Source organism: Balaenoptera physalus, assembly GCF_965194825.1.
Source record: "Balaenoptera physalus genome assembly, chromosome: 2".
Lineage (NCBI taxonomy): Eukaryota > Metazoa > Chordata > Mammalia > Artiodactyla > Balaenopteridae > Balaenoptera > Balaenoptera physalus.
Genome location: NC_138883.1, coordinates 3,495,072 through 3,522,858, shown reverse-complemented (window position 1 = coordinate 3,522,858; position 27,787 = coordinate 3,495,072). Strand labels below are relative to the sequence as shown.

Below are 27,787 nucleotides of genomic sequence, written 5' to 3'. Positions count from 1 at the left end.
AGGGGGCGCTGGCGGGAATGTCCATCCGTTGTGGCGTCTACGAAGGGTCTGTGCGGGGGCTGCATTTGTCTTACATGGAAATGCATGCTTCCGGGTGTCCCAAAGCCCGGCACTCGTGAAGAATGACGCATCTCAGAACATTCACAGGACAGAGTGTGTCCTACCAGAGGCCCGGAAATGCCTCTGACGCCCCTCGTTGGGGCCAGTGAACAGGTCACCGTGCGTCCCCCCCGTTGGGAGGCCAGGGGCCCTTGCAGATCCGGCCCTTCATCCAGAGCCGGCGTGTGAGGGTGCTTCCGGCAGGCGACAAGTGTGGGGTGGTGTGCTCCCCCAGGGACACACGTGTGTCTGTAAACACGTAAACCTCCTTTGTGTACATGGACCAGAAACCAGTGACCAGGGAGGAGGGGGGAGGGGCGGTTCTCACCACTTGCCCTTCCGTAGCTTCTGAATTTTGTACAATCACGTGTGTGTATTATGTTTTTAAAATTTTTTTGTTAAGCAGCTGTGTGACCCTGGACAAATGATGTTCGCCTCTCTGTGCCCCTTTTTCCTCCTTTGTGAAATGGATGTGAGGATAACACCTACCTTGTAGGGTTACCGTGAGCATTGAGTGAAGAGGGTCCTGGGCAGCGTGAACTCTTCACAGCCGGCAGCTCGTGGGGCTGCAGCAGCGGTGGTGTTGATCCCTGCCCTCCAGGAGCTGGCCCTGAGAGGGGCAGCAGTGAATTCTACAGAAAACAGTCATCCTAGTGCAGTACGCTCGGACTTCTTAGAGAAGCATCTGTCCCAGAAAGAAAAGAAGCTTTAACTACAGCCCTTCTTAGCAGAGTCTGTGGTTTAGTTACCTCCCCATCATAGAAGTTCTTCAAAAAGATGATTTTAGTATTAAGCCTTAGGTCACGTCGGTCTCTGCTGATAACCTGGAACCCACAGCTGAGTGGGGGACAGCCTTCCCGCCACCTTGTCAGGCTCTGCCTACCACGTCCTCGTGCTTCCTCTGGACCTCTAACCTACTTCTCTGGGGCCTGTCCTCAGGTATCCGCTGATCATCGACCCCTCAGGACAGGCCACAGAGTTCATCATGAATGAGTATAAGGACCGGAAGATCACACGGACCAGCTTCCTGGACGACGCCTTCAGGAAGAACCTGGAGAGCGCGCTGAGGTTCGGCAACCCCCTTCTGGTCCAGGTTCGTGTGCATCTCGGCTCTGCAGACCCGGCTTCCCAGAGGGAAGGCCCTTAGGGCTGCATTTAGGTTTTTGCAAATGCAGTTGATGTGAATCACATAATACGTGCTACTTTTTGAACTTTGCAAGACGTCATTTGATATGAAAGCAAGGTTAGGGGATTACCCGATGGTCCAGTGGTTAGGACTCGGCACTTTCACTGCCGAGGGTCCGGGTTCAACATCTGGTCAGGGAACTAAGATCTCACAAGCCGAGCAGCGTAGCCAAAAAAAAAAAAAACAAAAAACCAAGGCTAAAGCTCTGAGATCTATAAAAAATCCAGCAGAAGCAGTGTTTGCACTTAAAATTCTAGTTGGTCTAGATCGTCAACATCCACTGGGACAGTGACGGAAACGTTCTTTAGCCTGTGCTGAACTGCATGGCGGCCCCACTGTGGAGCGCTTCACGGGCCAGCGTGACGAGGAACTGAACTTTTAATTTTGTTTAAGTAGCCACACGTGCCTAGTGGCCGTGTATTGGGCAGCACGGGTCTAAATAGCTGGGTGGCTTCTGGGGAGATGCGTTTATCTGGAGTAGGAAGTCAGTTATATGGGTGAAAATAAACACTGTAAAACTCTCTGTGTCCATAACACGTCACATCCACACACGTAGGACGTGGAGAGCTACGACCCAGTCCTGAACCCCGTTTTGAACCGTGAAGTCCGGCGAACGGGGGGCAGAGTGCTGATCACCCTCGGCGACCAGGACATAGACCTGTCGCCGTCCTTCGTCATCTTCCTGTCTACCCGCGACCCCACGGTAAGGGGCGGGCCCTCCGTGCAGACGGGCGGCCTTAGGCGAGGCCACGGGTGTGTAGCACAGCTGCCTGCTCTGTCGCCCCTTTTGGCAGGTCGAGTTCCCACCTGATCTCTGTTCCCGGGTTACTTTCGTCAACTTCACCGTCACCCGTAGCAGTTTGCAGAGCCAGTGTCTCAATGAAGTTCTCAAGGCGGAAAGACCTGACGTGGATGAGAAACGTTCCGATCTTCTTAAACTCCAAGGTATGTCTCTGGATCCATAGTTCTCGGTGCAGGTCGGGGGCCTGAACTTTCAGAGGACGAGGGCGCGCCAGGCTTGTGTCGGACGCATCGCAGAGCGCTCCTCGGAAAGAACGTTAAGTCCTCTAGTGAGCTCCTGATGTTCTCATCATTTAAGGGGAATTTCAGCTGCGCTTACGTCAGCTAGAAAAGTCTCTGCTACAAGCTCTGAATGAGGTGAAAGGGCGCATTTTGGATGACGACACGATCATAACGACCCTGGAGAACCTCAAGAAAGAGGCCGCCGAGGTGACGAGGAAAGTCGAGGAGACAGACATTGTGATGCAGGAGGTGGAGACCGTGTCCCAGCAGTACCTGCCGCTGTCCACCGCCTGCAGCAGCATCTACTTCACCATGGAGTCGCTGAAGCAGGTGAGCGGCGCCGCGCCCGGCTGGGGACTCCCGCCCCGCGTGCACAGGCGCTAACAGCCGCCTCCACCACTTCCAGATACACTTCCTGTACCAGTACTCCCTGCAGTTCTTCCTGGACATCTACCACAACGTCCTGTACGAGAACCCGAACCTGAAGGGCGTCACCGACCACACGCAGCGCCTCTCCATCATCACCAAGGACCTCTTCCAGGTACGGCGCGCGCCCGGCGGTCCCGGGGTGCGTGCATGCGTGCGTGCGTGTGCGTGCGTGTAGTGGGGAGCTCGGGAGTAGTTCTCCAGGATTGGCAGTGCTTCCTGCATTCGGTTCCAGGTGGCATTTAACCGGGTAGCTCGAGGCATGCTGCACCAGGACCACATCACCTTCGCCATGCTGCTGGCGAGAATCAAACTGAAGGGCACCATCGGGTAAGTCGGCTGCCCCGCCTCACTTTCCACCAGAGAACGTCGTCATTTTGCAGCCTGCCTACTAGCATTTTCTGATGGGATGAGTTTTTTTTTTTCTTCTTTAAGCCATTATTACTCTTTTAGTGACAGTAGAAGTGAATCTGAGAGACCCCAGCTGACTGTTGCCCCCTTCCCAGGGAGCCCACCTACGATGCCGAATTCCAGCACTTCCTGAGGGGGAAGGAGATCGTCCTGAACGCTGGCTCGACGCCCAAGATCCAGGGTCTGACGGTGGAGCAGGCCGAGGCGGTGGTGAGGCTGAGCTGCCTGCCCGCGTTTAAGGATCTGATTGCGAAGATTCAGGCAGACGAGGTAAGTGTCTTGTGAACGTTCCCAGGGGGAAGCTGGCCTTACTCCCAGGGAGTCGCGCGTGTCGTGTAAAACCCAGAACGTTGTGTGGTGTTTACTCACGTCAAACATCTGACACGTTGGTCCCAACCTCTCTGCCCAGAGGTGGGCTCTGCTCCATGGCGACACTTCCACTGTTGTCCCCACAGCAATTTGGCATCTGGCTGGACAGCAGCTCCCCAGAGCAGACGGTGCCATACCTCTGGAGCGAGGAGAGCCCCGCAAGTAAGCCCCACGAGGCCTCCCCCGTTGTTTTCATTCCGGACCGGAGTGTAAAACTGGGCTTTGCTGCTCGAATGCAGGGACACTCCCCAAAGATAAAAAGCCATTGATTCCTGAGATAAGTATTTCAATGTTAAAACTTAGGAGACGGCTGAGGCGTGAGAAAGCAAAAAACTCCCAATTCCTGCTGCAACTCATGCTTAAAGACCAAAAGAGAAATAGATCAGAAGGTCCTTGCCCAGCATCGGGGGGAAAGCGGCTGCTTTTGAGCATGTTATGCGAGGCTCTGGACCAGACAGGCCCCACGATGGGGAGGAAGAAAAGGGTGGCGTCCAGCGTGGCTGCAGCCCAGTCGTGGGCTGTGGGGTGTCTGTGATCTTAGACGTTCCTGAGAATCCTCAGGGTTCTCCACAGATGGGTGCGATGTAGTCAGGCATTTAGAATCAGTAACCGTTCATCACCCACAGACCCGGGCGCAGGTCCTGTCACGGCTCTTCCCAGAGGGCTCAGTGACAGCGTGGCGGTGGTGGCAGTTCTCAGGCAGGGAGGACAGAGCGGGCATCGTGGCGTCTGGGGTGTCTGAGCTGAGTCTCGGACGCTGAGTGTTTGCAGAGCAAGAGCTGGGGGCAGGAGCATCCAGGCAGCAGAACATCACCAATCTGTGCTGCCACCAGCCCCCAGCCCTTCTCACGGCCTCGTTCCAGCTCCCATCGGGCAAGCCATCCACCGGCTGCTCTTGATTCAGGCCTTCCGCCCCGACCGCCTGCTGGCCATGGCTCACGTGTTTGTCTCCACAAACCTCGGGGATTCCTTCATGTCCATCATGGAGCAGCCGCTCGACCTGACCCACATCGTGGACACGGAGGTATGCTCTGGCCCCGCGGACTCTGAACCAGCCCGTTTTCACGAGCCCCTCCACAGGGCTCTCCTCCCTCGACAGGTGCGCTGTCGGGTGGGATGCTCTCTCACCCAATTCCGACTTCCTGATCTGCAGGTAAAGCCAAACACCCCTGTCCTAATGTGCTCTGTGCCTGGTTACGATGCCAGCGGGCACGTGGAGGACCTCGCGGCTGAGCAGAACACACAGATCACATCCATTGCCATTGGTAAGGGTGCTTGGTCAGTTCCACGGGGGGCACCCCAGACTTCAAGGTGAGTGGGCGTTGAAGTCCAAGTCCGTGTGCTGACACTAAGCTTTCTGGTACCAGGCTCGGCAGAAGGCTTTAACCAAGCAGATAAGGCGATAAATACAGCCGTGAAGTCGGGCAGGTAGGCTTGTTTGGTTTTGCTTTACAAGGCCCGAGTGCCCAAGAATTCAGGCCGGAAAGGTGAGGTGTGGCTGCGGCCTTCTCCCTGCCCTGCAGGTGGGTGATGCTGAAGAACGTGCACCTGGCCCCGGGCTGGCTGATGCAGCTGGAGAAGAAGCTGCACTCGCTGCAGCCGCACGCCTGCTTCAGGCTCTTCCTCACCATGGAGATCAACCCCAAGGTGGGCGGCACGGAGGGTGCGAGGCGGTGTGCGAGGCGCTGGTTTGGCACCTCTGTGTCGGTGTGCACGTGTGTGTGAGCTGAAACGCACGTGGAAGCCGCGGTCACGGGTGCCGTGTCTTGCGCAGGTGCCCGTGAACCTGCTCCGAGCGGGCCGCATCTTCGTGTTCGAGCCGCCGCCGGGCGTGAAGGCCAACATGCTGAGGACGTTCAGCAGCATCCCCGTGTCTCGGATATGCAAGGTGAGCGCGGGGGCTTGGAGGCCAGCTGGGCTGTAGTGGCCGCACAGACGTCTGGGCACCGAGGGAGACCGGGGCTCGGCTCGCGGGCAGGAGAGCACTGTGGCAGGAGTGGTGCTTCGGTTCTGTGTTTCTTAAGTGCTGTTTCCTTTTGTGCCTTAATCCACCTTTTCTACCATTTTTAGAAACTTGTTCTCTCCTATGTAATTTTCTGTTGGCTAAATAGCATAGTTGGGAGTACATCTTTATTAATAGAAAAATTGGCGTAGTTTTCTCCTAACAACGTTCGTGTTAATTACTAAGACCACAGTGGTTCCAACGTTAGTACGTGGAAAGCTCTTTTTAAGACTTTGATTCCGACAGGATCGGCACTATTTTCTTAGATAGAGAGGGGGCTGCGTTCTGGTGATCCTCTCCTTGCTAACTTCCCCGCCTAGTCTCCCAACGAGCGTGCTCGCTTGTACTTCCTGCTGGCCTGGTTCCACGCCATCATCCAAGAACGCTTACGATACGCACCCCTGGGGTGGTCGAAGAAGTATGAATTCGGGGAGTCTGACCTGCGGTCGGCCTGCGACACGGTGGACACGTGGCTGGACGACACGGCCAAGGCAAGCGTGGGCTGTGCGGTGAGAGGGGGGGCTCGTGTACAGGCGGCTGCCTGCCGTGAGCGTGAGGGAGGAGGAGCCTCCACCGCCGTGACCAGCCCCTCCCCGCCCCCCAGGGAAGGCAGAACATCTCTCCAGACAAGATCCCCTGGTCGGCGCTCAAGACCCTGATGGCGCAGTCCATCTACGGCGGGCGGGTGGACAACGAATTCGACCAGCGGCTGCTCAACACTTTCCTGGAGCGTCTGTTCACCACCAGGAGCTTCGACAGTGAATTTAAGCTGGCCTGCAAGGTCGACGGGCACAAAGACATCCAGATGCCAGACGGCATCAGGTGGGCGCCCGCCCCCGGGACCCACAGGGGAGGCACCGGGCGTGTCCGGCCCGCGTGTACCGGTGCTAACGGCGCGCTGCTTTTCCAGGCGAGAGGAGTTCGTGCAGTGGGTGGAGCTGCTCCCCGACACCCAGACCCCCTCCTGGCTGGGCCTGCCCAACAACGCTGAGAAGGTCCTCCTCACCACCCAGGGTGGGTACCCAGCTCTCCTCCTCCCCCAGACCACACCTCCCTTCCTCCACTCCCGGGGAGGCAGGGAAAATCATCTGCTCCCGCCGGTGTCTTTCCTGCAGTACGGGCTCCGTTCCGGGGAAAAGGCTCGATAGCTGCGTACATGGAGTCGGGAAATTGCATTTAGGTTTTTGTCTTAGATTCAGAAGTAATTTCATTTTTTCTCCTGTTCAGTTTTTTTAAACTCTTGGCATTAAGTGACATTTTAAATCTTTTAGTCTCTTTTTAGAATACACTTTTTTAGAACTTCAAGACTATTCAAGAAATCATCTAACCCAGTGGTTCTCAAAGTGTGATCCCCAGACCAACAACTTAAGCCTCCCCTGCAAATTTAGACATGCAGGTCCTCGGGCCCCACGCCGGGGAATCAGAACTGGGCTTGCTGGGGCAAGGCATCTGTTTTGATAAGCCCCCCGGTCGCTGAGACACTCAGGTTTGAGAACTGCTCATCTGAGCCAGGCTTCTCTTTATGGGAAACAGGCCCAGAAGACGGGTGATTTGCCCAAACTCACACCCTGGCTGATAGGACAGACCCCAACAGTTCACCTCAGGCCCGCGATTCAGCTCTGTAATGAGAACTCCTAGCCATGGGGCCTGCTTTCTGACTGATGACGACCCCGAACGTGTGCCTCTCGCTGGGGGAGGCGGGGGGCGGCAGGCCCCACAGGTGACCAAGAGGGAGGCCGGGCTGGCCAGCAGGGAAGCAGAGGAGGGCTTGAGGCCTGGGTGCTGGGCAGGTCTCGGGCGGGGTGGGGCTGGGCCTTGTCTCGTACGGCAGCGTGTACTGAGATCACTTAGCGAGTTAACACCGGTGCTGCCTGCTGGGACCAGCGCTGGGTCACCCTCAACACTGCAGTGACTGTTATCTGAGCCCCGTGTCACGCCAGAGCTGACGGTGCCCCAGGTGGTGTGGCCCACGTGGAGGCCGTGAGGTGTGAGCCACAGGGGCCTGGCTTGGGGAAGCTGAGCCCTGTCCTCCAGCCCAGCCTCCAGGTGATGGCGCCGCCCAGGAACTGGACCTGGAGCGCCCCGCTCGGGTCAGGGACCCGCAGGCAGAGGCGGAGTCCAGAGCCCGCGGGAGGCCGCCACATGGCTCAGCGCAGTCCCAGCCGGAAGTGGTCGCGCGTCAGCAGCCCAGGTGGCCTCCCCGCCTGGCGCCGGCGCGCCCCCGAGCCCACCCCCTGACGACAGTGGATGCGCGAGCCTGGGAGAGGCCTCTGGTGTTTGCACTCGGCCACTGGAGCAGCCCCAGCAGTCGGGACTTGACCTGGTGGTGCTGTTTCTTCTGTCGTTGCCGCCTTACCTTTCTGGCCAGGCCGTCCTCCGCGCTTCAGGACAGGTGCCCACGTGGTACCTTGCAGGGCGCACAGTTACGGCTGTGTAAACAAACGCAGTGTGCGGCCTTTACCTTCAAGTCCCTTTCTCTCTGCTCTCCTGCTGTGCACCCTCTCCCCGCGGCCCAGGCGTGGACATGATCAGCAAAATGCTGAAGATGCAGATGCTGGAGGACGAGGACGACCTGGCCTACGCGGAGACGGAGAAGAAGACGAGGCCGGACGCCACGTCCGACGGGCGCCCGGCCTGGATGCGGACGCTGCACACCACCGCGTCCAACTGGCTGCACCTCATCCCGCAGACGCTGAGCCACCTCAAGCGCACGGTGGAGAACATCAAGGTGGCCGGGCCTTCCCCCCGCCGCGTCCCTGGGCTTGGGGTGGTCCCAGCAAGCGGGGCCGGGCGGGTCGGGCCGGGCCGGAGGGAGCACCCTAGGGTGACGGTGGTCCGCCTTCCGCGAGGAGGCAAATGGCTGCCGAGGAAGCGGCGGCAGCCGTTCTCCTTCTTCACGGGATCGTCCAGAGCTGCCGTCAGGCAGGCCCACAGCTTCACGTGAGGTCTAGTGCAGGGTCGAGCTGGGGTGACGCTGTGAGTAACACGGGGAGGGCTATGAAACCGGGGCTCCCTGAGGCTGAGTTACTTCTGGTTCTGTTTTCTGCTGGAGAAAAGACCTCTTCCCAGACTCCCTCCCCTCCTTCACTCTGGCCTTCTTTTCCAACGCCCTTAGGATCCTCTGTTCAGATTCTTTGAGAGAGAGGTGAAGATGGGCGCTAAGCTACTCCAGGACGTCCGCCAGGATCTTGCTGATGTCGTGCAGGTGTGCGAGGGCAAGAAGAAGCAGACCAACTACCTGCGCACACTCATCAACGAGCTGGTGAAAGGTGCGCCTGCGGTGCCCCTGGGTGCAGGTGCTCCCGGCGGGCCTCGCCCAGACTTCCCTCAGGGCAGCTCGATGCCTGCACCTGGGAGCAGACTTAGAAACGCCCGAGAATTTGTTTTCCTTTTATGCTGGTTCACTGAACACTGAACAAAACCTTTACTCACTTCTGCAGTCTTTAGGGAGGACTAGGACGGGGGGAAAGCAGGGCGGGGTGCTGGGGTCCAAAGGCACAGGGACCCCCCAGGGTTTCCATGGGCCCCGAGAGCCTCGACTGGCAGTACCGCCGAGCCGCCCGCGGCGGGGTTTGCAGCTGTGGTTCCTCGGGGCGGTCGAGCTCCTCCAGACGCGTCCCGTGGGTCACCCGGACTGGGCGCAGGGCAGGCGCGGCGGGGACGGTGGCCCGAGCAGGGCGTGAGGTGCACCAGGGAGGGGACGCAGCAGAGCCTGCGCGTGGGGGCAGACCTGCCAGCGCTCAGCTGTGCGCCCACCCGCGCCGCGGGAACTGCCGGCACTGATGCCAGGCTGGGGCCCCTCGCTTGCAGGAATTCTGCCCCGGAGTTGGTCCCACTACACGGTGCCCGCCGGCATGAGCGTCATCCAGTGGGTCTCCGACTTCAGTGAGAGGATCAAACAGCTGCAAGGCATCTCGCTGGCGGCGGCCTCTGGTGGCGCCAAGGAGCTCAAGGTGGCGGCCGCTCCTGAGGAGCCGGGGGAGGGTCCCTGGGGAGGGTCCCAGGGAGGGTCCCCGGGGAGGGTCGGGAGCTGGCCCAGGTGCTGGCTCTCAGCTGGGGCTGCTTCTTCCCACAGAACATCCACGTGTGCCTGGGCGGCCTGTTTGTACCCGAGGCGTACATCACTGCCACCAGGCAGTACGTGGCCCAGGCCAACAGCTGGTCCCTGGAGGAGCTCTGCCTGGAGGTGAACGTCACCACCTCGCAGAGCACCACGCTGGACGCCTGCAGCTTTGGGGTCACGGGTGAGTGGGGGCCGCTCCGGCCGGCCGGGCTTCTCTTCTCGCTCAGGTTCCCCTCCCCCGTCCCCAGGCCTGCCGCTCGGCCATCGCCCCCTCACGGGCCGCCCGCTGGTGGTTCGCACCCGAACGTGTTAAGTTAGAGCCCAGGCCCGTGGCCGCGCAGCTCGTGCTCCCCTCGGGGGGTCCTGACCGCCCGCCCCTCCCACCCCAGGGTTGAAGCTCCAGGGGGCCATGTGCAGCAACAACAAGCTCTCGCTCTCCAACGCCATCTCCACCGTCCTCCCCCTGACGCAGCTGCGCTGGCTCAAGCAGACAAACGCAGAGAAAAAGGCTAACGTGGTGAGTGGCTCCTTCCCGTCCTCTGTGGTCAGGGAGACTCTGAGGACGCCCACCGGGCGCCAGGGCGACGTCCCCGCCCTCTTCCGGCCGCGAGTCCCTGCCTCGCAGGAGGAACCGTCCCTTCCCTCTCGCGTGGAGCCCCTGACCCAGAGCCCCCTTTCCTCGCAGGTGACCCTTCCCGTCTACCTGAACTTCACCCGAGCAGACCTCATCTTCACCGTGGACTTCGAGATCGCGACCAAGGAGGACCCGCGCAGCTTCTACGAGCGCGGCGTCGCCGTTCTCTGCACCGAGTGAGACTCGCCTTTTCTAGCGCCCCTTTCTGTAACAGTAAAATTAATATTTAACGTTTATTCATTATTAGGATGTGTGCAAGGTACGGACTTGTCAAAGGAAAGTTGTTGGTGTGAGGCCGGAAGAAGCCGAAAGAAGCCAGACGGCTGGGAGGCGGAAACGGGAGGGACACAGGGACGTGGTTTTGAGGGCCAAAGCGTGGCTTGTTTTATGAAATAAAACACTAAGCATGAGCCGGCTCCGGCCTCTTGTCTCAGCTCCGGCTCCTGTGGACACCCTGGACCCTTCACAACAGAGGCAGCCCCGTTCCTAGGAGAGCGTGGGCGCTCCCGGGGCATGGGGCTGGTGCCGTGTCCCGTCACCGGGACCCCGTGGCCCAGGTGGACGCCCTCGTCCCGCCTCCTCCCTGGCGCCTTCGTTCCCACGACCATGGGGTGGCGGCTGGAAGGGACGGGTGAGGGCCTCGCGAGAGCTCCTGGGGCGCTGGGTCGCCGGCGCAGGCCCTGCCGTGACCCCGGCCGTCCTGCCGCGGGCTGCCTGTGAGCCAAGCTCGGCCCGACTGGACGCCCCAGCGGCCTCCGCGGAGCGGCCTGGAGCCTCAGAGCCGGAGCCGCCTCCCACCCGGCTCCGGACAGGCCCTCTGGGGTCCCTGGGTGGCCTGAGGGAGTCCAGAGCAATATCGGACTGAAGATTGGGGCCCATTTTACATGTTTTTCTCTGAACCAATAAATGAGGCCTTTTAGCTTTGCTTCAGTCACTGGGAGTATTTAATGGTTCCGCAGACTCTCGCCCGAGCGCCGCTAATGCCCGGGAGAGCCCCGGGAGGCCCACCGTGGGTGCCTGGCCCCGCCTGACCCTTCCACGCACCCCCCACCCCAATTACGGGGAAGGGTCTCGAGCGCAGGTGCTGGGTGGTGCCGGGCAGGGATTCCAGGGCACAGGGGAAGGAATGCCATCCTAGAAACCCTGAAGGCCTGGCAGGGGGGGGAACGCAGGGCAGGGCAAGAGCCCCTCCAACTGCCAGACCCTCGTCCCCGTGTGTCCGGGGGGTGGGGGCAGGGCACTGCAGGCCCAGGACAGAGGCTCCCCATCGGGGTTCCCCGGGGCCCTACTTCCTGCCCCCCAGCCTCACCACCACGGAAGTTCTGTCCGTGGGGCCCGAGGAGGGACCCCACATCAGACCACCCCTCACCTGCCATCGGGGGTTCAGGCTAGACAGTGGGCAGAGCCGGCAGAAAGGGGGACCAGGGGGCTTCCCTGGTGGCGCAGTGGTTAAGAATCCGCCTGCCAACGCAGGGGACACGGGGTCCATCCCTGGTCCGGGAAGATCCCACATGCTGCAGAGCAACTAAGCCCATGCGCCACAACTACTGAGCCTGCGCTCTAGAGCCCGCGAGCCACAGCTACTGAGCCTACGAGCCACAACTACTGAAGCCCACGCACCTAGAGCCCATGCTCTGCAACAAGAGAAGCCACTGCAATGAGAAACCCGCGCACCGCAACGAAGAGTAGCCCCCACTCGCCGCAACTAGAGAAAGCCCGCGCGCAGCAACGAAGACCCAATGCAGCCAAAATAATAATAAAAACAAACAAACCAAAAAAAAAAAGGCTCAGTGAGACAGAAAAAGGAAAGAGCCTCCGCCACCCGTTCTTTCAGATGTTACCCCATCAGGACACCCTGCTCAGGAGAGGAGACGGGACAGAGAAAGGACGGGACAGGGCAGAGGGAGTCTTCTCAGGCCAGGGTCAGCGGCCCATCTGTTTTCACTATCTTGACGAAACTCTCATCAATCCCGAAAGCCCGAGCCCCCCGGGGACGGCTGCGTGTGAAGAGCTCTGGGGGCGTAAGGGCCCAACGGGAGACAGGTCAGCCAGAGAGCAGTGGGCCCCTACCGCCCCGAGTCAAGGCTTAAAAAATACATAAATGTTCAGCAAAAGTAAGGAAATTCTCTGGGATTCAGGGGAGGCGGGGCCTTTCCTGAACTGGAAACCCATTTGTAGGCGAAGTAGTGGGGCCCAGAGACATTATTTAGGATGTAAACTACTAACAAACACCTTCCTCTCGGACTATTAGATCCCGAAACTGTGACAATACATTTCTATTGTTTAAACCTTAAAAAAAGACATAAAGGGGCCACAGGTTTCACGGAACCTCTTTCTTTATGTTAGTCAGCGTCGCTCTGACCGCTGAGGCCCTGGCCTGTCACGCATCACACCCGCTCCCAGGTGACCCCGCCCACCTCGCTCACCTTGGTCTAGGCCACATACTGCTTCTTTCTCTTATTTTTCTCAGGCTCTGCAAGTAAAAGTTCCAGTTTCCTCTTGGAGAGTGAGAGCTTGGGCCCCCTGTCCCTCTCGGTCCCGAGTCTAGGTGGCGGCCATGATGCTCTGGCTCTGCCCTGGTGTCTGCCGACGTCGTGGGGTCCCCAGTCCTCCTCCGCCATCCCCAAGTCCTCCAGGGGTCCTGGGAGCCTGGCCGTCCGCCCCTGCACCTCCAGGCTGCTGGCCTCCGGGGATGCAGGGGCCCAGCTGGCGGCCGTCAGGACCAGGACTGGAATGTTCGTCGAGAGGGGGTCTTCTAAGCTCACCTCCCCTGGACTCGTGGACTTGAGCGTGTGCAAAGGCACGTCACAGTTCACACTGCCCAGAGAGCAGTCATTGAAACTACAGGAGGAGTGACCGGGGAGGTCTTCTGAATCGGCATCATAAAGATCTAAAAACCGATGACAAAAGGATTTCGGAGCCAGTTAGCAATTTCTAGCAGTGGACTCAAGTAGAGCACACCCCTTACATGCCTAAATTATTTCTTCCATCACTGACCTTGGCAAATTTTGCATGATCTGCCCTGCAAATAAATCGTTAAAAATGCATTCGATAGGGACTTCCCTGGTGGTCCAGCAGTTAAAACTCTGCACTCCCAGTGCAGGGGGCCCAGGTTCGACCCCTGGTCAGGGAACTAGATCCCTCACGCATGCCGCAACTAAACATCCCGCGTGCCGCAACTAAGAGCCGGTGCAGCCAAATAAATAAATATATTTTTTTAATGCATTCGATAAGTATCCCCACAGCCCCCAGAAAGCCCAAGCGTTCACCACTGCCGGGGGCTCAGCCTGAGCGCCATCATTTAAAGCCCTCATCCCAGCGTTGCCTCCACCCTGCCCACCACCAGGGGTCGGAGCTCATTTCCCCCCAGCGGCTCCTCCAAAGAGCAGGCGCCATGACCCTGGTGGGGGCCACACTCAGGCCGCCCCAGCTCCCTGACCGGCCTGCACAAACAGGCCGCGGCCGGGCCGTGGAGCCTCGGTCCCCGGCACACAGAGCCGTCCCAGGCGGCCGACGGAGGCGGAAATGAGTCTCTAAGTCCAAACACTCACTGTTTGCAAGGTGTCCGAGGTGGTTCTCAAAGGCCGGCCGCGTGCGCAGCGGGTCTGAACAGCAGGGGCAGGAGACCCCCCAGGGCAGCCAAATGTCCCCACCTCTACCACCGCCGGCCAAGGGGGCTTCGGAGCTTTCCGACCCTCCTCACCCGCCACCTCGCACCAGACTTTCCTACCTGTTGCTCTTCTTTCTTTTCCTCCCGTGCCAGTGCTCTGGCCTGAGGGGCTCTGGCTGGAAAGGCCTGCAGAGAGCAGGCCCAAGTGCCCGCGGCTCATCACCGTGGGCGACCCCGTGCGGTGCTGAGGCCTCCTTCCAGACAGCCCGGCCGTGAGGACCGGCAAACAATCAGGTCCATCCACACGGCCAGACGTGTGCGCACCTCCCTCCCCGCTGACCCGCGGCCTCAGTCACCCACAGAGGGACCCGAGGCCCGAGTCAGCAGGGACCCCGTGGAGTCCTTTCCTTTGGGTAGTGAAAACTCCCAAGAGGGCTCATTTCCCCTTTGGAGAGCCGACACTGTTACTTATTCCAGAAGGCAAAAATGAATACAAACACCTTAATCTAGAGGCAGCCGAAATCATTCCAGATTCAGAAACTGGTCAGAACACAACATTGTAAAGCAACCATACTCCAATAAAAATTATTAAAAAAAAAAAAGAGGGGCTTCCTTGGTGGCGCAGTGGTTAAGAATCCACCTGCCAACGCAGGGGACATGGGTTCGAGCCCTGGTCCGGGAAGATCCCACATGCTGTGGAGCAACTAAGCCCGTGCGCCACAACTACTGAGCCCACGTACCGCAACTATTGAAGCCTGTGTGCCTCGAGTCCGTGCTCTGCAACAAGAGAAGCCACCGCGGTGAGAAGCCCACGCACCGCAACAAAGAGTAGCCCCCACTCTCTGCAACTAGAGAAAAGCCCACGCGCAGCAAGAAGAACCAACACAGCCAATAAATAAATTAATTAATTAAAAAAAAAAAAAAAAAGAAAGAAAAGACACTGGTCAGAATTGTTGGAATTCACAAAGTGGACACCCGTTCTAGTGACACCCACCCCCCAGCAGAGCAGTGAGTGTCCCCGCCAGGCCCCGAGGCCCCAGGGCCCAGATTGGGTGTATGTTGGCTGCTGGAGGGTGGGGGGGGCGGGGGGCTGTCTCACACTGAAATAAACTGACAGCATCAGTTCTCACAAACCGAGAAACACCTGGCCAGGTCCTCTACTCACTGCTTTGGGGTAGAACAACGTAGCAGCACGCCAGCCCTGTTCTTCAGCGACACCTGGTGTCTTAAACCACCACGAGGCCAGGGTTAACTGCACCTGCGAGATTAGCGGGAGTGAATTTGACTGAGATTCATTTTGAGGTTGACTAATTGCAAACCTATTGTTCTTGTCAATCTTCAGGCAAACTGCTTTGAGTCTTTTTATTCTTAAAAAAAAATTGGAAAGGGGAAAAAAACAATCAACTTAAATATCCAAGTGAAGTTTTTTCTAAAATATAGCAACACCCCTGGCCAGAGAGGAGTTCACAGCACAGGCCCGAGACCACTGTCCTTACAAAGGTCTGCCTGCAAGGTTGCCCTTGGCTGGCCTCTGGGAACTTGGACTTCAGGGGGTTCCCAACTTTCCCTAAAGACAGGAGCAGCTGCCGGCTCGTTCGGCGACATACCGATCTCCAGATACTTCAGCAAAGTCCAGGTGATTCCTCTTGTGATTGGCCTGGAAAAATAAAAGGTTTGAACAATCCTTTCTACGAAGGGGGGCAGACAGCAGATTCATGTTCAAAGGCAAGGAACGAGGGGCCCACCGCCCAGGCCAGCAGTTCCTGCCATGCGGACACTTGTGGACGGTGGCCCTGCGGGGTGGGTGGTGACAAGGAGAGGCATCTCCCGGGAGCTTGCACACAGGTGGGGCACCCCTTCGCAGGCGTGGCTTGTGGGACTAAAATGCAAACCTGGGCCACTGCAAGCGGGGAAACTGGAACCAGGAATGCGGAGAGGAGACAGACTCGGCAGCTGGATTCAACCACCCACCACTGCACCAGGAAGGACCAGGAAGGACCCACCCATTCTACACAGCACGTGGCACGTGTTCTGGACCCAAAGCCAGGAGATGGTGGAAGATTCTAGATCATCCACCCCAAACCCTTCCTTTACAGATGCAGCAGCTGAGGCCCACACAGGGGCCAGGCCTTGCTCAGGATCCCTGGGAAGAACCCAGGGCTCGCATCCGATATTCTAGAACCTTCCCCTCTAACACCAGGCTGCCAGGAAAAGCAACTCTTGTTCTTAATCAAAAGACAGACTCTCAAAGGACAGGAAATTGAACATCTCTAGTTGGGGAAGAATGAAAAGGCCTGAAAAGGTGACACCGCTGAGAAGAACCGCTGAGAAGACTAATTCCAAGGATTCCAAGGAGGGGTGGGGTCCTGGGCAAGGGTTCCTGCTCTCGGGGACCCGACACAGGGTCTGCTCTGGGCCTCCACCCCTCCCCACTGTGTCCCCACCCCGCCAAGGGGGGAGGGAGTACCCTGAGGCGACAGAGCATGTTTCTCTGCCTCTTCTGGAATCCGGCCCTGGTGCTGGCCTCGCGGAACGCTGCCTGGATGCAGCTGGGTTGGCCGCTCCACAGACCAGCCATGGCTCGGGGGCCGGTGATGGACCTTTCACTTAACTGCAAAATGTCAAGCTCACGGGGACAAAGCACAGGTCAGTGGTTGCCAGGGGTGGGGGAGGGCTGACCACAGTAGGGCAGCGGGAGCTTCCTGGAGCCACGGAGCTGTTCTGTCTCCAGTGCCCTGGTACGGTTGTCAAAAGTCAGAGCTATTTGCTCTGTGAGTTATAGCTCAGTAAGACAAATCTAGGGCGTTTTCTAAAAAAATGTTTTTCACTAAAAGGAAACCCACCAGCAGCTGGCGGCATGGGGAGGCAGCACACAACCAATGCCTCGATTTGGGGAAAGCCCCTTCGCACCCGGATGCCTGGTCTTATAGAAGCTCACGGGGAAAGTCACACATTCATTGACACAGAAAGTTCTAGAACGTTGGAGCAGAGTGGGGGGCCACTCATCCAGTTCACCTGTCCTTCCTGCTTTGGTTTTTCAGCAGATGAGAAATGTAAGCCCAGACTGGGGACGGATTTGCCCAAGTTGACAAACTCAGAGAACTTTCCCTGAGAAGCACAAGGTCGTTAAAAACATTTGACAATTTTTTTTTTAAAAACCACGCACCCCAAGAAGAGCAGAGAGAGAACATCCACTGAAAACAAAACATGACAGATCACAACGCGAATTCATGAAAAAAGAGACTATACACCTCCTTGCTGTTTCATGTCACTTGCTTTCCTCCGGAATCCCAGGGGTTGGTGCCCTAGGCTCTGTGGGAAACATGTCTGTTACAAACACGCACCACCCGCAACTGTGTGCGCCACACATGGTCGACTCAGGCTTCCCCAAACCGGGCTCCTTGGAACACCAGTTCTGAGGCAGAAACAGGAAATGCTACAAACCAGACCCTAAAGCACCATATGCATTAGCATTTTAAAGGCTAGAAAAGTTCCCAGCAAAACCCAAAAATCTACTTTTTTTTTTTAGTATTAACTGAAATCCATATATTCAGATATCACTAATTTTCCCCCCAAATCGTTTTTCTGTCCCAGGATCCCACCCAGGACGCCACGTCGCATTTAGTTCACGTCTCCTTACGCTCCTCTTGGCTGTGTCTCAGACCTCCCCTGCTTCTGACGGCCTTGACAGCTTTGCGAGCCTGTCCCTCGGTTGGGACTTACTGATGCTCTCCTCGTGAACGCACTGGGTGACGGGTGCGGGGACGATGACAGAGGTGAGGCGCCTTCTCATCACGAGGGCATCACAGCAGGTGCTGTCACCCCGACGTGTCCGTCGCCGGGCTGCGGCCACGCCCCGCAGCCTCCTCCACCGTGCGGTGACCTTCCCTCGCCTCCCCCTCCACCCCGTCCTCTCTGGGAAGAAGCCTCTCCGCGCGGCCTCCACTCAGGTGTGGGGAGTTAGGATGACGCCCCCGGAGGGAGAAGTTCCATAAATTCCTCGGCCTGGGTGATTTTCCTCCCATTTATTGACTTATTCAGTCATTCATTCATATCAGTACAGACTCATTTACTTTATACCTGGGTTATAATAAATACTACATCATTTATATCGTTCCGACTTTGGCTGGAACTTGTTCAGTTGGCTCCCGTGTCCTTCTGACAGGCCCAAACCGAATTAATTTTGATTTCCAAAGGAACACACCCTGGGAGTTACTTAGTACTCTCTCTAGGCCTAGGTTAGATAAAAGTGCCAAAAAGTGAAATTATAACAAGTAGAGGAAGCTGACCCCCCTTTCTCCCCATTCCCCGCCCCCCTGCCTGGGGTGCAGGCCAGGGACTGGCTGATGGGCACCAGGGTAAAGTATTTCTTAGAGACCTTTTCATGAAAAGGCATTTCATACACATGGTTAAAAAAAGCTATTAGGGGGCTTCCCTGGTGGCGCAGTGGTTGAGAATCTGCCTGCCAATGCAGGGGACATGGGTTTGAGCCCTGGTCTGGGAAGATCCCACATGCCGCGGAGCAACTGGGCCCGTGAGCCACAACTACTGAGCCTGCGCGTCTGGAGCCTGTGCTCCGCAACAAGAGAGGCCGCGATAGTGAGAGGGCCGCGCACCGCGATGAAGAGTGGTCCCCGCTCGCCGCAACTAGAGAAAGCCCTCACACAGAAACGAAGACCCGACACAGCCAAAAATAAAATAAATAAATAAATAAAAATTTAAAAGGTAGCACTGTTACTTTGATAATCTCTTAAAAAAATAATAATCTCTTAAAAAAAAAAAAAAAGCTATTAGGGCTTCCTTGTTGATCCAGTGGTTAAGACTCCGCACTTCCACTGCAGGGGGCGCGGGTTTGATCCCTGGTGGGGGAACTAAGATCCCTCATACCCCGCAGTGAGGCAAAAAAAACATTACACGATATACAATAAGTAAATGAAGTTAAGTAAGTGAAGTCCCTCTGCGTAGGTCTTGTATCATTTCTTTGATGCCAGGAGGAATTCAGTTAATAGATGGAAGCTTGCAGATGGTCTGAGGGTGTCCACCAGTTTACAGCTGGGGAAACTGAGGCCAAGAACATCTGATTCGCCCTGAGGTACAGAGCTAAGGCCAGAAGCCGGTCCTAATTCCTGCCATGTGACTGCACTCTGTTCCCCTACACACACACACACACACACACACACACATACAGAGACACACAAACACACACGGAGACACACAGACAACACACACAAATACACAGAGACACACACACAGGCAGACACAGACAAACACACGGACACAAAGACACACACAGACACGCACACAAACACAGAAAGACACACACACACACAGAGACACACAGAGACACAGAGACACACACGCAGACACAGACACACACACACAGACACACACACGGAGACACACACACAGACACACACGCAGAGACACACATACACAGACACAGAGACACACACGCAGACACAGACACACACAGACACACACACAGAGACACACACACAGACACACAAGCAGACAGACACACAGAGACACACACACACAGACACACACATGGAACACAGACACACACACAAACACACAGACACACACAGACACACATACACAGAGACACACACATGCACACACAGACACAGAGACACACACATAGACACACACACAAATACACACAGAGACACACACAGGCAGACACAGACAAACACACAGACACACACAGGCAGACACAGACACACACACACAGAGACACACACGGAACACACACACACACAAACACACAGAGACACACACATACACAGACACAGACACACACACAGACACACAAAGACACACACACACAGACACAGACACACAGAGACACACAGACACACACAACGCCACCCTGGGATGTCCTGGGCCCCAAGGTGCCAGGTCTCAGGACCCCCCCTTAAAGCCCCGCCCACCCGGCCCAGCAGCTTCTCAGGCAGAGCGCATAACAGACAACCCACCCTCTCCACCCTCACAGGTTACTTTTAAAAGCCATTATCATGCAGATTTACTGGAGAATTCTTTGAAACCAAGCCTATTATTATCAAAGCCACCAGGTTACACAAGCCCAGTAATCCTTCCTGGCCTCTCCTTCTGGACTGGTTGACCTTCTCTCCTCTGGCCTCTTTGCAGCGCCCTGTCCCCGCTCCTTTACCCCATGGGGCTGAGCTGCTCTCTCCCCGTCCACCACCCTCCGCAGTTCGGGGCCCTCTGCCGAGGCCACAGCCTAACCCAGGTGACAATTCCAGGTGGGCTGCCCATGTGTCTACAGAGATCTGTTGTTTGTTTGCACATCTCCTATGGAAGAGTTTAGAAGTCACCACTCTGTCCCGAGAGCCACCAAACTGCTACCTGCCAGTCGTGTCCGTTAAGCTCTACCCCTGAGTGCCCCTGCCCGCCCAGCGTCTGCCCAGTACACACACCAGAGTGTGCGTGAGGCCGTCCTAGAGTCCCCGTGTCTCCCATGGGCTAACCTCCCCCACGCTCAGCTGCCATTCCTCTCTCTCACACACACAGGCTGCGCTTTCTCCCTGGTTCTCGTCTCTCTCTAACGTTCTCTGTATCCTCCTCCTCTGTCCCCGGGATCCGAAGCCCCTTCAGCCAGCTCACTCCATCGCCTGGGCTTTTTGCTGCTGTATCCACAGCTGTGCCCCCCAGGCCTGGCCCGGTGCGGAGCACGCAGCGGTGCTCAGTGAATGCTTCCTGGATGAATCACGCACGTGTGCTCCACAGAGACCTCTCACTCTGCATGTGCCAAACCAAATGCTCTCCCCCCATGACACACCCCTCCTTTCACTGTGGCTAGAGCGGCTCCACCATCCTGTAAGACCTCCAAGCCAGAAACCACAAAGATTCTCCTGGAGGCTGAACAGCTGATGGCCCTGGGACCAGACCTCCTGGGTCCAAAACCCATGCCTGCTACTAACCCAGCTGCACGACTTCAGACGTCTAAAGTAGCTTTTCCAGGAAATCCCCTGGCTGTCCAGTGGTTAGGACTCAGCGCTCTCACTGCCGGGGCCCGGGGTTCAATCCCTGGTCTGGGAACTAAGATCTCACAAGCCGCACAGCGAGGCCAATAAATAAATAAAGTAGCTTCTCCTGACTTACATACAAAACAGAAACAGACCCACAGACATAGAAAACAAACTTATGGTTATCAAAGGGGAAGCAGGGAGAGATAAATTAGGAGTTTAGAATATAACAGATACACACTACTATATATAAAATAGATAAACAAGGACCTCCTGTATAACACAGGGAACTATACTCAATATTTTGTAATAACCTACAAGGGAAAAGAATCTGATATATATGTATGTATAACTGAAGCACTTTGCTGTACACCTGAAACTAACAGAACATTGTAAATCAGCTATACTTCAAAATTAACTATACTTCATATAAATAAATAGATAAATAATTGAAAAAATAAAGTAGCTTCTCCAGCCTCAGTCTCCCTATCAGTAAAATGGGTGAGCCGTTGAGGAGCCCATCGTGGATGTGACAGGGGTTAGCACGCTGCTCTCTGTGCTGGTTTATTATTTCACTGGCTGCTCCGAGATGAACATGTCACTGAAACATCCAACTCCATGCAAAGCACCACCCAAGGGAATCAGGCTCAAAGGGCACCCAGCCGCTGAAAAAGTACATTTTATTTTATTTATTTATTTTTTAAAGTCTTTCTTGAATTTGTTACAACACTGCTTCTGTTTTATGTTTTGGTTTTTTGGCCACAAGGCATGTGGGATCTTAGCTCCCCGACTAGGGATTGAACGCTAGTCGCACCTTAACCACTGGACCACCAAGGAAGTCCCAAAGTACGTTTTAAATCAGAGTGTCACCCATCCACCGGGTGGTGGAAGTCTGCATGCCATATGGTGTTTCTTCTTTGATGGGAGGGTGCTGTCCAAAATTCTCTCAGGAGGCCCCGTAAAATGAGTGGAATGAATGGTACCCCCTCCCAGCTTCTCCAGAAGCTGGAGAGAGGCCTAGAACAGGGTATCTATCCCTCAGAGTCTCCAGGGGAACCAACCATCACCTGGATCTCAGATTTCTGGCCTCCAGGCCTGCGAGAGAATAAATCTCTTGTTTTGTCAAGCTACCTGGTTGGTGGTGATTTGTTATGGCAGCCACAGGAAACTAACAAGCCCTGTTAGTACAAGTGTTGTACTCAGAGAAAAATCACATGATCTTAAAGAACTCTGTTCTTTTCACTTGAACTTCAAAAGAACAAGGGCAGATCACGGCGCTGTTTAGTTTGTGAGGGATGGGACAGCCCCCAACCTGGGCTGGAGGCATCTGTAGTCAAACACGAAAGCACCAAGGATGGCAAAAGACCAGGTTAGACATGAAATCATCCTGAATTCAACTTTGGTCGCCAGAATTTCAATCATTTAAAGTGATATTCCCAATACGTGGGGAGAAATACCTGGCATGTGGGTTCAAGTCCCAATCCCGCAAGGCATGCAGCATGGCCACAAAAAAAAAAAAAAAAAAAAAAACCCAGAAACAATCCCAGGGCCCACCTGGGAAAAGGTCTTTTTCACAGACTGACTTCACAGGCGTCAAGAAGTCATAACCTGGTAACCTGGGTTTTTGTTTTTTTCTTTTTTTGGCCAGACCACACAGCATGCAGGATCTTAGTTCCCTGACCAGCAATCGAACGTGCACCCCCTGCAGTGGAAGCGCGGAGTCTTAACCACTGGACCGCCAGGGAAGTCCCTAACCTGGGGTTTTAAAATGGAAAAATTAGGGACCAGCAAACCAACTGCTGGCCAGTCCTTGGTCTGCCCCTGACCTGTCCTAGCCCCATCCCCTTGCCCATCGGGCCCTCAACTTTGCACAATTGTGGTTATTAAGCCAGAGGAGTAAAAGCCCAACAGGAAGACAGAAATGGAAGATGAGAGGGTGCGTTTGTCTCTCAGCCTCTTCTGGCATCTTTTGCTGGTTTCGTGTACTAACTGGCAAAGGGTCAATGTGGTAATTAGACATTTGTTGCAGGTTGAACACTTGGCAAATTTTCCTACTGAAGCTTTAAAAAATTCACTTTGTAAATAGAATGCTTTAATGCATTAGTAAAATACTGGATAATAGCAAAAAAAATTAATAATAAAAATTAAATGCCTGCTGGGAGTTCCCTGGCGGTCCAGTGGTTAGGACTCTGCGTTTTTCACTGCAGAGGGCATGGGTTCAATCCCTGCTCAGGGAACTAAGATCCCTCAAGCTGCAAGACACGGCCAAAAAAAAAAAAAAATTAAATGCCTGCTAACATATACGATGGAATATTCCTCATCCATAAAAAAGAATGAAATAATGCCATTTGCAGCAACATGGATGGACCTAGAGATTATCATACTAAGTGAAGTAAGAAAAAGACAAATATCACATGATATCACTTATACATGGAATCTAAAAAATGATACAAATGAACTCATTTACAAAACAGAAATAGGGCTTCCCTGGTGGCACAGTGGTTAAGAATCTGCCTGCCTACGCAGGGGACACGTGTTCGATCCCTGGTCTGGGAAGCTCCCACATGCCGTGGAGCAACTAAGCCCGTGCGCCACAACTACTGAGCCTGTGCTCCAGAGCCCGCGAGCCACAACTACTGAAGGCCGCGAGCCACAATTACTGAAGCCTGCACACCTAGAGCCTGTGCTCCGCAACAGGAGAAGCCACCACAATGAGAAGCTTGCACACCACCACAAAGAGTAGCCCCTGCTCGCTGCAATTAGAGAAAGCCCACACGCAGCAACGAAAACCCAATGCAGCCAAAAATAAATTAATTTTTAAAAAAAACAGAAATAGACTCACAAACATAGAAAACAAACTTATGGTTAGCAAAGGGGAAAGGACGGGGGAGGAATAAATTAGGAATTTGGGATTAACAGATATAACTACTAAATATAAAATAAACAAGGGCCTACTGTACAGCATAGGGAACTATAGTCAATACCTTATAATAACCTATAATGGAAAAGAATCTGAAAAAGAATACATATGTATATATACGTAAAACTGAATCACTTTGCCGTACACCTGGAACTATCACAACATTGTTTGTAAATCAACTATACTCCAATTTAAAAAAAAAAAAGCCTGCTGTTACAAGGCAGAAAGAGGGAAAAGATAATGGGCCTTCCCAAAACAGTCCAAAACCCCAGAGGCTCTGCAGCCCAGGTCACCCCACCCCTGGAGCCATGCCCGGGAGGAACACCCCTGAGGGACACGCCAGCTCCCAAACTGGAGCCACTTCTGAAGGCTCCTACCTGGAGTCCAGGAGCAACCAGGAACAGGGGCCGCAAACAGAAGGTGGAGGTGAAGTCCGGAGAGCCAGCTTCTGAGAGCAGAGGAGTTGGGAGAGAGAGACGCTGGTCTGGAGAAAAGAACAGAGCAGATGCAAAATGGTCTTTTGACAAAGAGGAGCTTAGCCAATCTACTCTCAAGATCTGCAAAGGAGAAAAAATATCGTGAGCCTCCTGGCCCCCACCCTCCATATGACCACATGGAAGAGGCACGCTAGGGACGAAGGGATTCAGGATGCCGAACGAACGGGGCACCTTGAAGTTGGCCCCAGTGCTTAACTCAATTTTGCATTTCCACTTCAAAGGAAAAACACACTCAAAAAGTTCTCACTTAACAATATTCAAAAACTAACCAACAGTTCAAAATGGGCATCCTTTCCTTGCAATAAAATTTGTCCTGAAAGATTTCTCAAACTCCTCTTCCCCAAAAGTGGTTTCTAAGACAATTAGCTTTATTCGAGTGCAGATAGGCAGCCTGGAAACAGTCTGTCGTTTCACAGGATGCTAGGTCTTTATTTTTCTACCCACGTGAAACTAAGATCTGGGCCAAGCTTCAAATATCTGAGCACCTTTCCTGGACCAGGAACCTGAGAGAGTAAGAAGTCTTCGAAGGTCGAATTTCTAAAGATAAACCCCTGTGTGCACACACACACACACACACACATACACACACACCCACACTCTAACAAGAAACAATCCTGGATGTGAACATCTTCCAAGGACACCTTCATCGGCTCAACTCGCCAGGGTAGGTTCTCAGCAAATATTATTCAAGTGTAATAGTCTAAAGGGAAGTCAGGAGACTGAACATTATCCCCCTTTCCTAATTGCACACAGAACAAGAAGGAACACTCCAGGACATCCCTGGTGGTCCAGTGGTTAGGACTCCGCGCTTTCACTGCAGGGGGCACAGGGTTCGATCCCTGGCCAAAAAAAAAAAAAAAAAAAAAAGAATGGACGCTCCAAATAAATACGTTCTGCCGGGTACGTGGTCAGGTTCTTGGGAAGGGTGGGGGACATTAGGTCTGTATTTTCGTGCACAAGTCACAGGGGGTATTTCTTTCTTCTTTTTTTTTCTCCAGTGTTAATTTTTAAGACGGACACCTTCATACATACTTGCTATTATTTTGACCAGACACTTTTGGGTACAATTATTCTGAGATATAAATTAAAAAGGAATGACAGGGACTTCCCTGGTGGTCCAGTGGTAGAGAATCCGCCTTCCAATGCAGGAGATGCGGGTTTGATCCCTGGTCAGGGAACTAAGATCCCACATGCCGCAGGGCAACTTAGCCCGCGCACCACAACCACTGAGCCCGTGTGCCTCAACAAGAGAGCCCACGTGCCGCAAACTACAGAGCCCATGTGCCCTGGAGCCTGCGCGCCACAACTAGAGAGAAGCCCGCGCGCCGCAATGAAGAGCCTGCACGCCATAACTAAAGATCCTGCATGCCTCAACGAAGACCCCACGTGCCACAACTAAGACCTGACACAGTCAAAAAAATAAGGGAAATAAATAAATAAAATAAATAAATATTAAAAAAAAAAAGGAAGGACAGCGGATTTTTTTTTTCCATTTTGCAATCTCTTGTCCCTTAATGCCATGTGAAAATCAGGTCAAAAGTTAACACTCCTGGGGACTTCCCTGGTGGTCCATTGGGTAAGACTCCGAGCTCCCAATGCAGGGGGCCTGGGTTCAATCCCTGGTCAGGGAACTAGATCTCGCATGCATGCCACAACTAAGAAGTCCACATGACACAACTAAAGATCCCGCATGCTGCAGCTTACACCCGGCGCAGCCAAAATAAATAAATAATTCTTTTAAAAAACCTTACAACTCCAGTTTAAGACAAAGTTGACCAAGCTTTAAAGGGAAAAGCCATTTCAGAGGTGGCCACATCTCATTTTACCTTGTGTGGTAGGTAAGCCTCTCCAAAGCTCCTGGGCTCCCCTCGGAATCCATCAGATCACAAAGTTCTGCAACCAAAACAGAAGAATTCCCGTTCAGGCTGAAGGAACCCGCAGAAAACCTAGAGAACAAGACCGTCCGGGATTTTATTTCTTATTTTACGTCAGTTTGTCTAGAGGAAACCACAGGTTAAAATAATGTTTTAGTTTGGAAAAATACTGTGTAGCTTTGCGTGCAGACGTTAATTGACCCCAGGTAAATTCCGGGGCGTCCTAGAACTCTCCCGTGGGCCTGGGGACGGGGAGCTTCCGGACTTCCCAGGAACAGGCGGCGGGCCGGCCCAGGAGGGGGCGGGGTCAGCCGGAGGGCCGCCCCCCCGCCCTCAGCCCGGTCAGAACCGGCCCGGGGCGCCCCGCGGAGGGGAGCTGCGGGGCCGCTTCTCAATCCCTCCCTCCCCCGCCAGCCCTCACCTCGTGCCGGGGACGCTCCACCCTTCAGGCCCGCCTCCCGGAGCGGGGGGGGGAGGGGACAACAGGTGTTCCTCCTTAAGGGGGAAAGAGCCCCAGCCCCAGGGAGTGGGGCCCCATCCTCACTCCTCACGTCAGAGGGGCCCCAGGGTGCTTCGCTCCCGCAGGGCCCACCCGCACGGTGGAGGCTCGTGCCTCCCACGAGTGACCCCCCCCCGGGGCTGGGGCCCACGTCCTCAGCCCCGCGGGGAAGCGACCCGCACCACGAGGGGAACGCGGTCTTCACTCCTGCAAGGCCACCACGGGGCTGCGCGGTCCTCCTCCCACGGGGCGGGGACCCCCTCAGGGTGTGGGCTCGGCCGCCTCGGGCCCCTCCCGGACGCTGGGGCCACTCCTCGCCGGAGGAGGCCCACCCGCGTCCTGGTCCGCCTGCGCGGCTTTAACCGCCGCCGCGCCAGGCAGCAGCTGCGGGGAAAGGCGCCCCGGGGCGCACCTGCGCCCACCTGCCCGAGACCCGCAGCGCCCCCTGCAGCCTCCAGACGTAGCAAGGAACTGGCCCCTGAGGGCGACTCCGGGGGGCCGTGTTGTTACTCAAGTCGGGGCCGGCGGGACCCCTGGGCAGGTGAAGTTGGCGCCGGGGTTGATGCTAACGCAGAGCAGCTGGGGTGGGAATGCGAACGTCGGGTGCGCAGGGCACAGGACGGTCACTGCAGACTTACCTTCCGAATGGCATGTCCATTTTGTTCCCACAGTCACCATCACCGAGTCGAGAAGGAAGGGTCTTGCGGTCCGGATCTGTGTGATGTCACAGGCATCTCCATGGCAACGAATCTTGGGGCTCCCTGCCCGCCGCGCCCCAACGTTCAGGCGGTGGACTCCTGCTGCCCCTTCGCGAAACTCCTCTGATCCTTTCCGCCGCGCTAGGCCCCCCGTCCGTGCTCCACTCGCGGCCAGAGAGGCCTTTTTAAGGACACAATTTTGCCACAAAACTTTGAGTGACTCCCCTGTGCCCTGGGATGACCTTCAAACTCTTTAACCCCGCGCTCCTCCCTGGCGGCATCCTGACCGGAGCACTGCGCCTGCCCCAGGGCTGCAGCCCCTCCCACGTCTCCTTCCCGATTCCGGAAGGTACCAAGCCCCCTCCCTCCCAACCATCCACAGCTCTGACTTCTGCTGGAAAGGCTTCCCTCACCCCGCCCCCACCCCGACTTTCTTAATCTCCGCGGCTTAGTTTGGCACCTCCTCCAGGAAGCCTTCCTTGACCTC

At 55.4% G+C, this 27,787-nt stretch overlaps 2 protein-coding genes across 10 annotated transcripts in view; one reads left to right on the top strand and one right to left on the bottom strand.

Annotated features, from left to right (window-relative positions):
* Positions 1 to 10,623, top strand: part of DYNC1H1 (dynein cytoplasmic 1 heavy chain 1) — a 66,138-nt gene extending 55,515 nt beyond the window's left edge. The window contains exons 57-78 of the mRNA XM_082450969.1: positions 1,039 to 1,192; positions 1,842 to 1,988; positions 2,080 to 2,230; positions 2,385 to 2,638; positions 2,715 to 2,849; positions 2,970 to 3,064; positions 3,241 to 3,415; positions 3,601 to 3,676; positions 4,378 to 4,538; positions 4,668 to 4,779; positions 4,882 to 4,942; positions 5,038 to 5,161; positions 5,289 to 5,402; positions 5,837 to 6,007; positions 6,121 to 6,338; positions 6,427 to 6,530; positions 8,033 to 8,244; positions 8,632 to 8,785; positions 9,327 to 9,469; positions 9,592 to 9,760; positions 9,969 to 10,096; positions 10,265 to 10,623. Of these exons, the coding sequence (XP_082307095.1) occupies positions 1,039 to 1,192; positions 1,842 to 1,988; positions 2,080 to 2,230; positions 2,385 to 2,638; positions 2,715 to 2,849; positions 2,970 to 3,064; positions 3,241 to 3,415; positions 3,601 to 3,676; positions 4,378 to 4,538; positions 4,668 to 4,779; positions 4,882 to 4,942; positions 5,038 to 5,161; positions 5,289 to 5,402; positions 5,837 to 6,007; positions 6,121 to 6,338; positions 6,427 to 6,530; positions 8,033 to 8,244; positions 8,632 to 8,785; positions 9,327 to 9,469; positions 9,592 to 9,760; positions 9,969 to 10,096; positions 10,265 to 10,393 (3,187 nt within the window). The 3' untranslated portion in view covers positions 10,394 to 10,623. The remainder of the gene's footprint in view (positions 1 to 1,038; positions 1,193 to 1,841; positions 1,989 to 2,079; positions 2,231 to 2,384; positions 2,639 to 2,714; positions 2,850 to 2,969; positions 3,065 to 3,240; positions 3,416 to 3,600; positions 3,677 to 4,377; positions 4,539 to 4,667; positions 4,780 to 4,881; positions 4,943 to 5,037; positions 5,162 to 5,288; positions 5,403 to 5,836; positions 6,008 to 6,120; positions 6,339 to 6,426; positions 6,531 to 8,032; positions 8,245 to 8,631; positions 8,786 to 9,326; positions 9,470 to 9,591; positions 9,761 to 9,968; positions 10,097 to 10,264) is intronic.
* A 338-nt stretch (positions 10,624 to 10,961) lies between these two features.
* LOC309655680 (uncharacterized protein) lies at positions 10,962 to 27,370 on the bottom strand. 9 transcript variants are annotated; one of them, XM_082451137.1, is made up of 8 exons: positions 27,241 to 27,370; positions 26,056 to 26,122; positions 24,110 to 24,216; positions 17,075 to 17,135; positions 16,291 to 16,931; positions 15,431 to 15,480; positions 13,944 to 15,081; positions 10,962 to 13,103 (listed from the first exon to the last, which is right to left on the bottom strand). In XM_082451137.1, exons 7-8 carry the CDS (start codon positions 14,041 to 14,043, stop codon positions 12,646 to 12,648), a joined length of 558 nt encoding a protein of 185 aa, XP_082307263.1. In that variant the 5' UTR covers positions 14,044 to 15,081; positions 15,431 to 15,480; positions 16,291 to 16,931; positions 17,075 to 17,135; positions 24,110 to 24,216; positions 26,056 to 26,122; positions 27,241 to 27,370; the 3' UTR covers positions 10,962 to 12,645. The 9 variants fall into 9 exon arrangements, 6 of the variants coding, with proteins under 6 accessions (XP_082307263.1, XP_082307261.1, XP_082307264.1 ...); XM_082451135.1 differs by lacking the exon at positions 27,241 to 27,370 and having other exon boundaries at positions 13,944 to 14,671; positions 14,989 to 15,081; positions 26,056 to 26,377; XM_082451138.1 differs by lacking the exon at positions 27,241 to 27,370 and adding an exon at positions 26,274 to 26,372.
* Positions 27,371 to 27,787: the final 417 nt, after the last annotated feature.

Coding starts and splice junctions, on each gene's coding strand:
- LOC309655680 (XM_082451137.1), bottom strand. CDS start 14,043: ATGAGCCGCGGGCACTTGGGCCTGCTCTCTGCAGGCCTTTCCAGCCAG. Junction 13,104..13,943: donor AAAAGAAAGAAGAGCAACAG/GTAGGAAAGTCT, acceptor ATCGGTTTTTAG/ATCTTTATGATGCCGATTCA.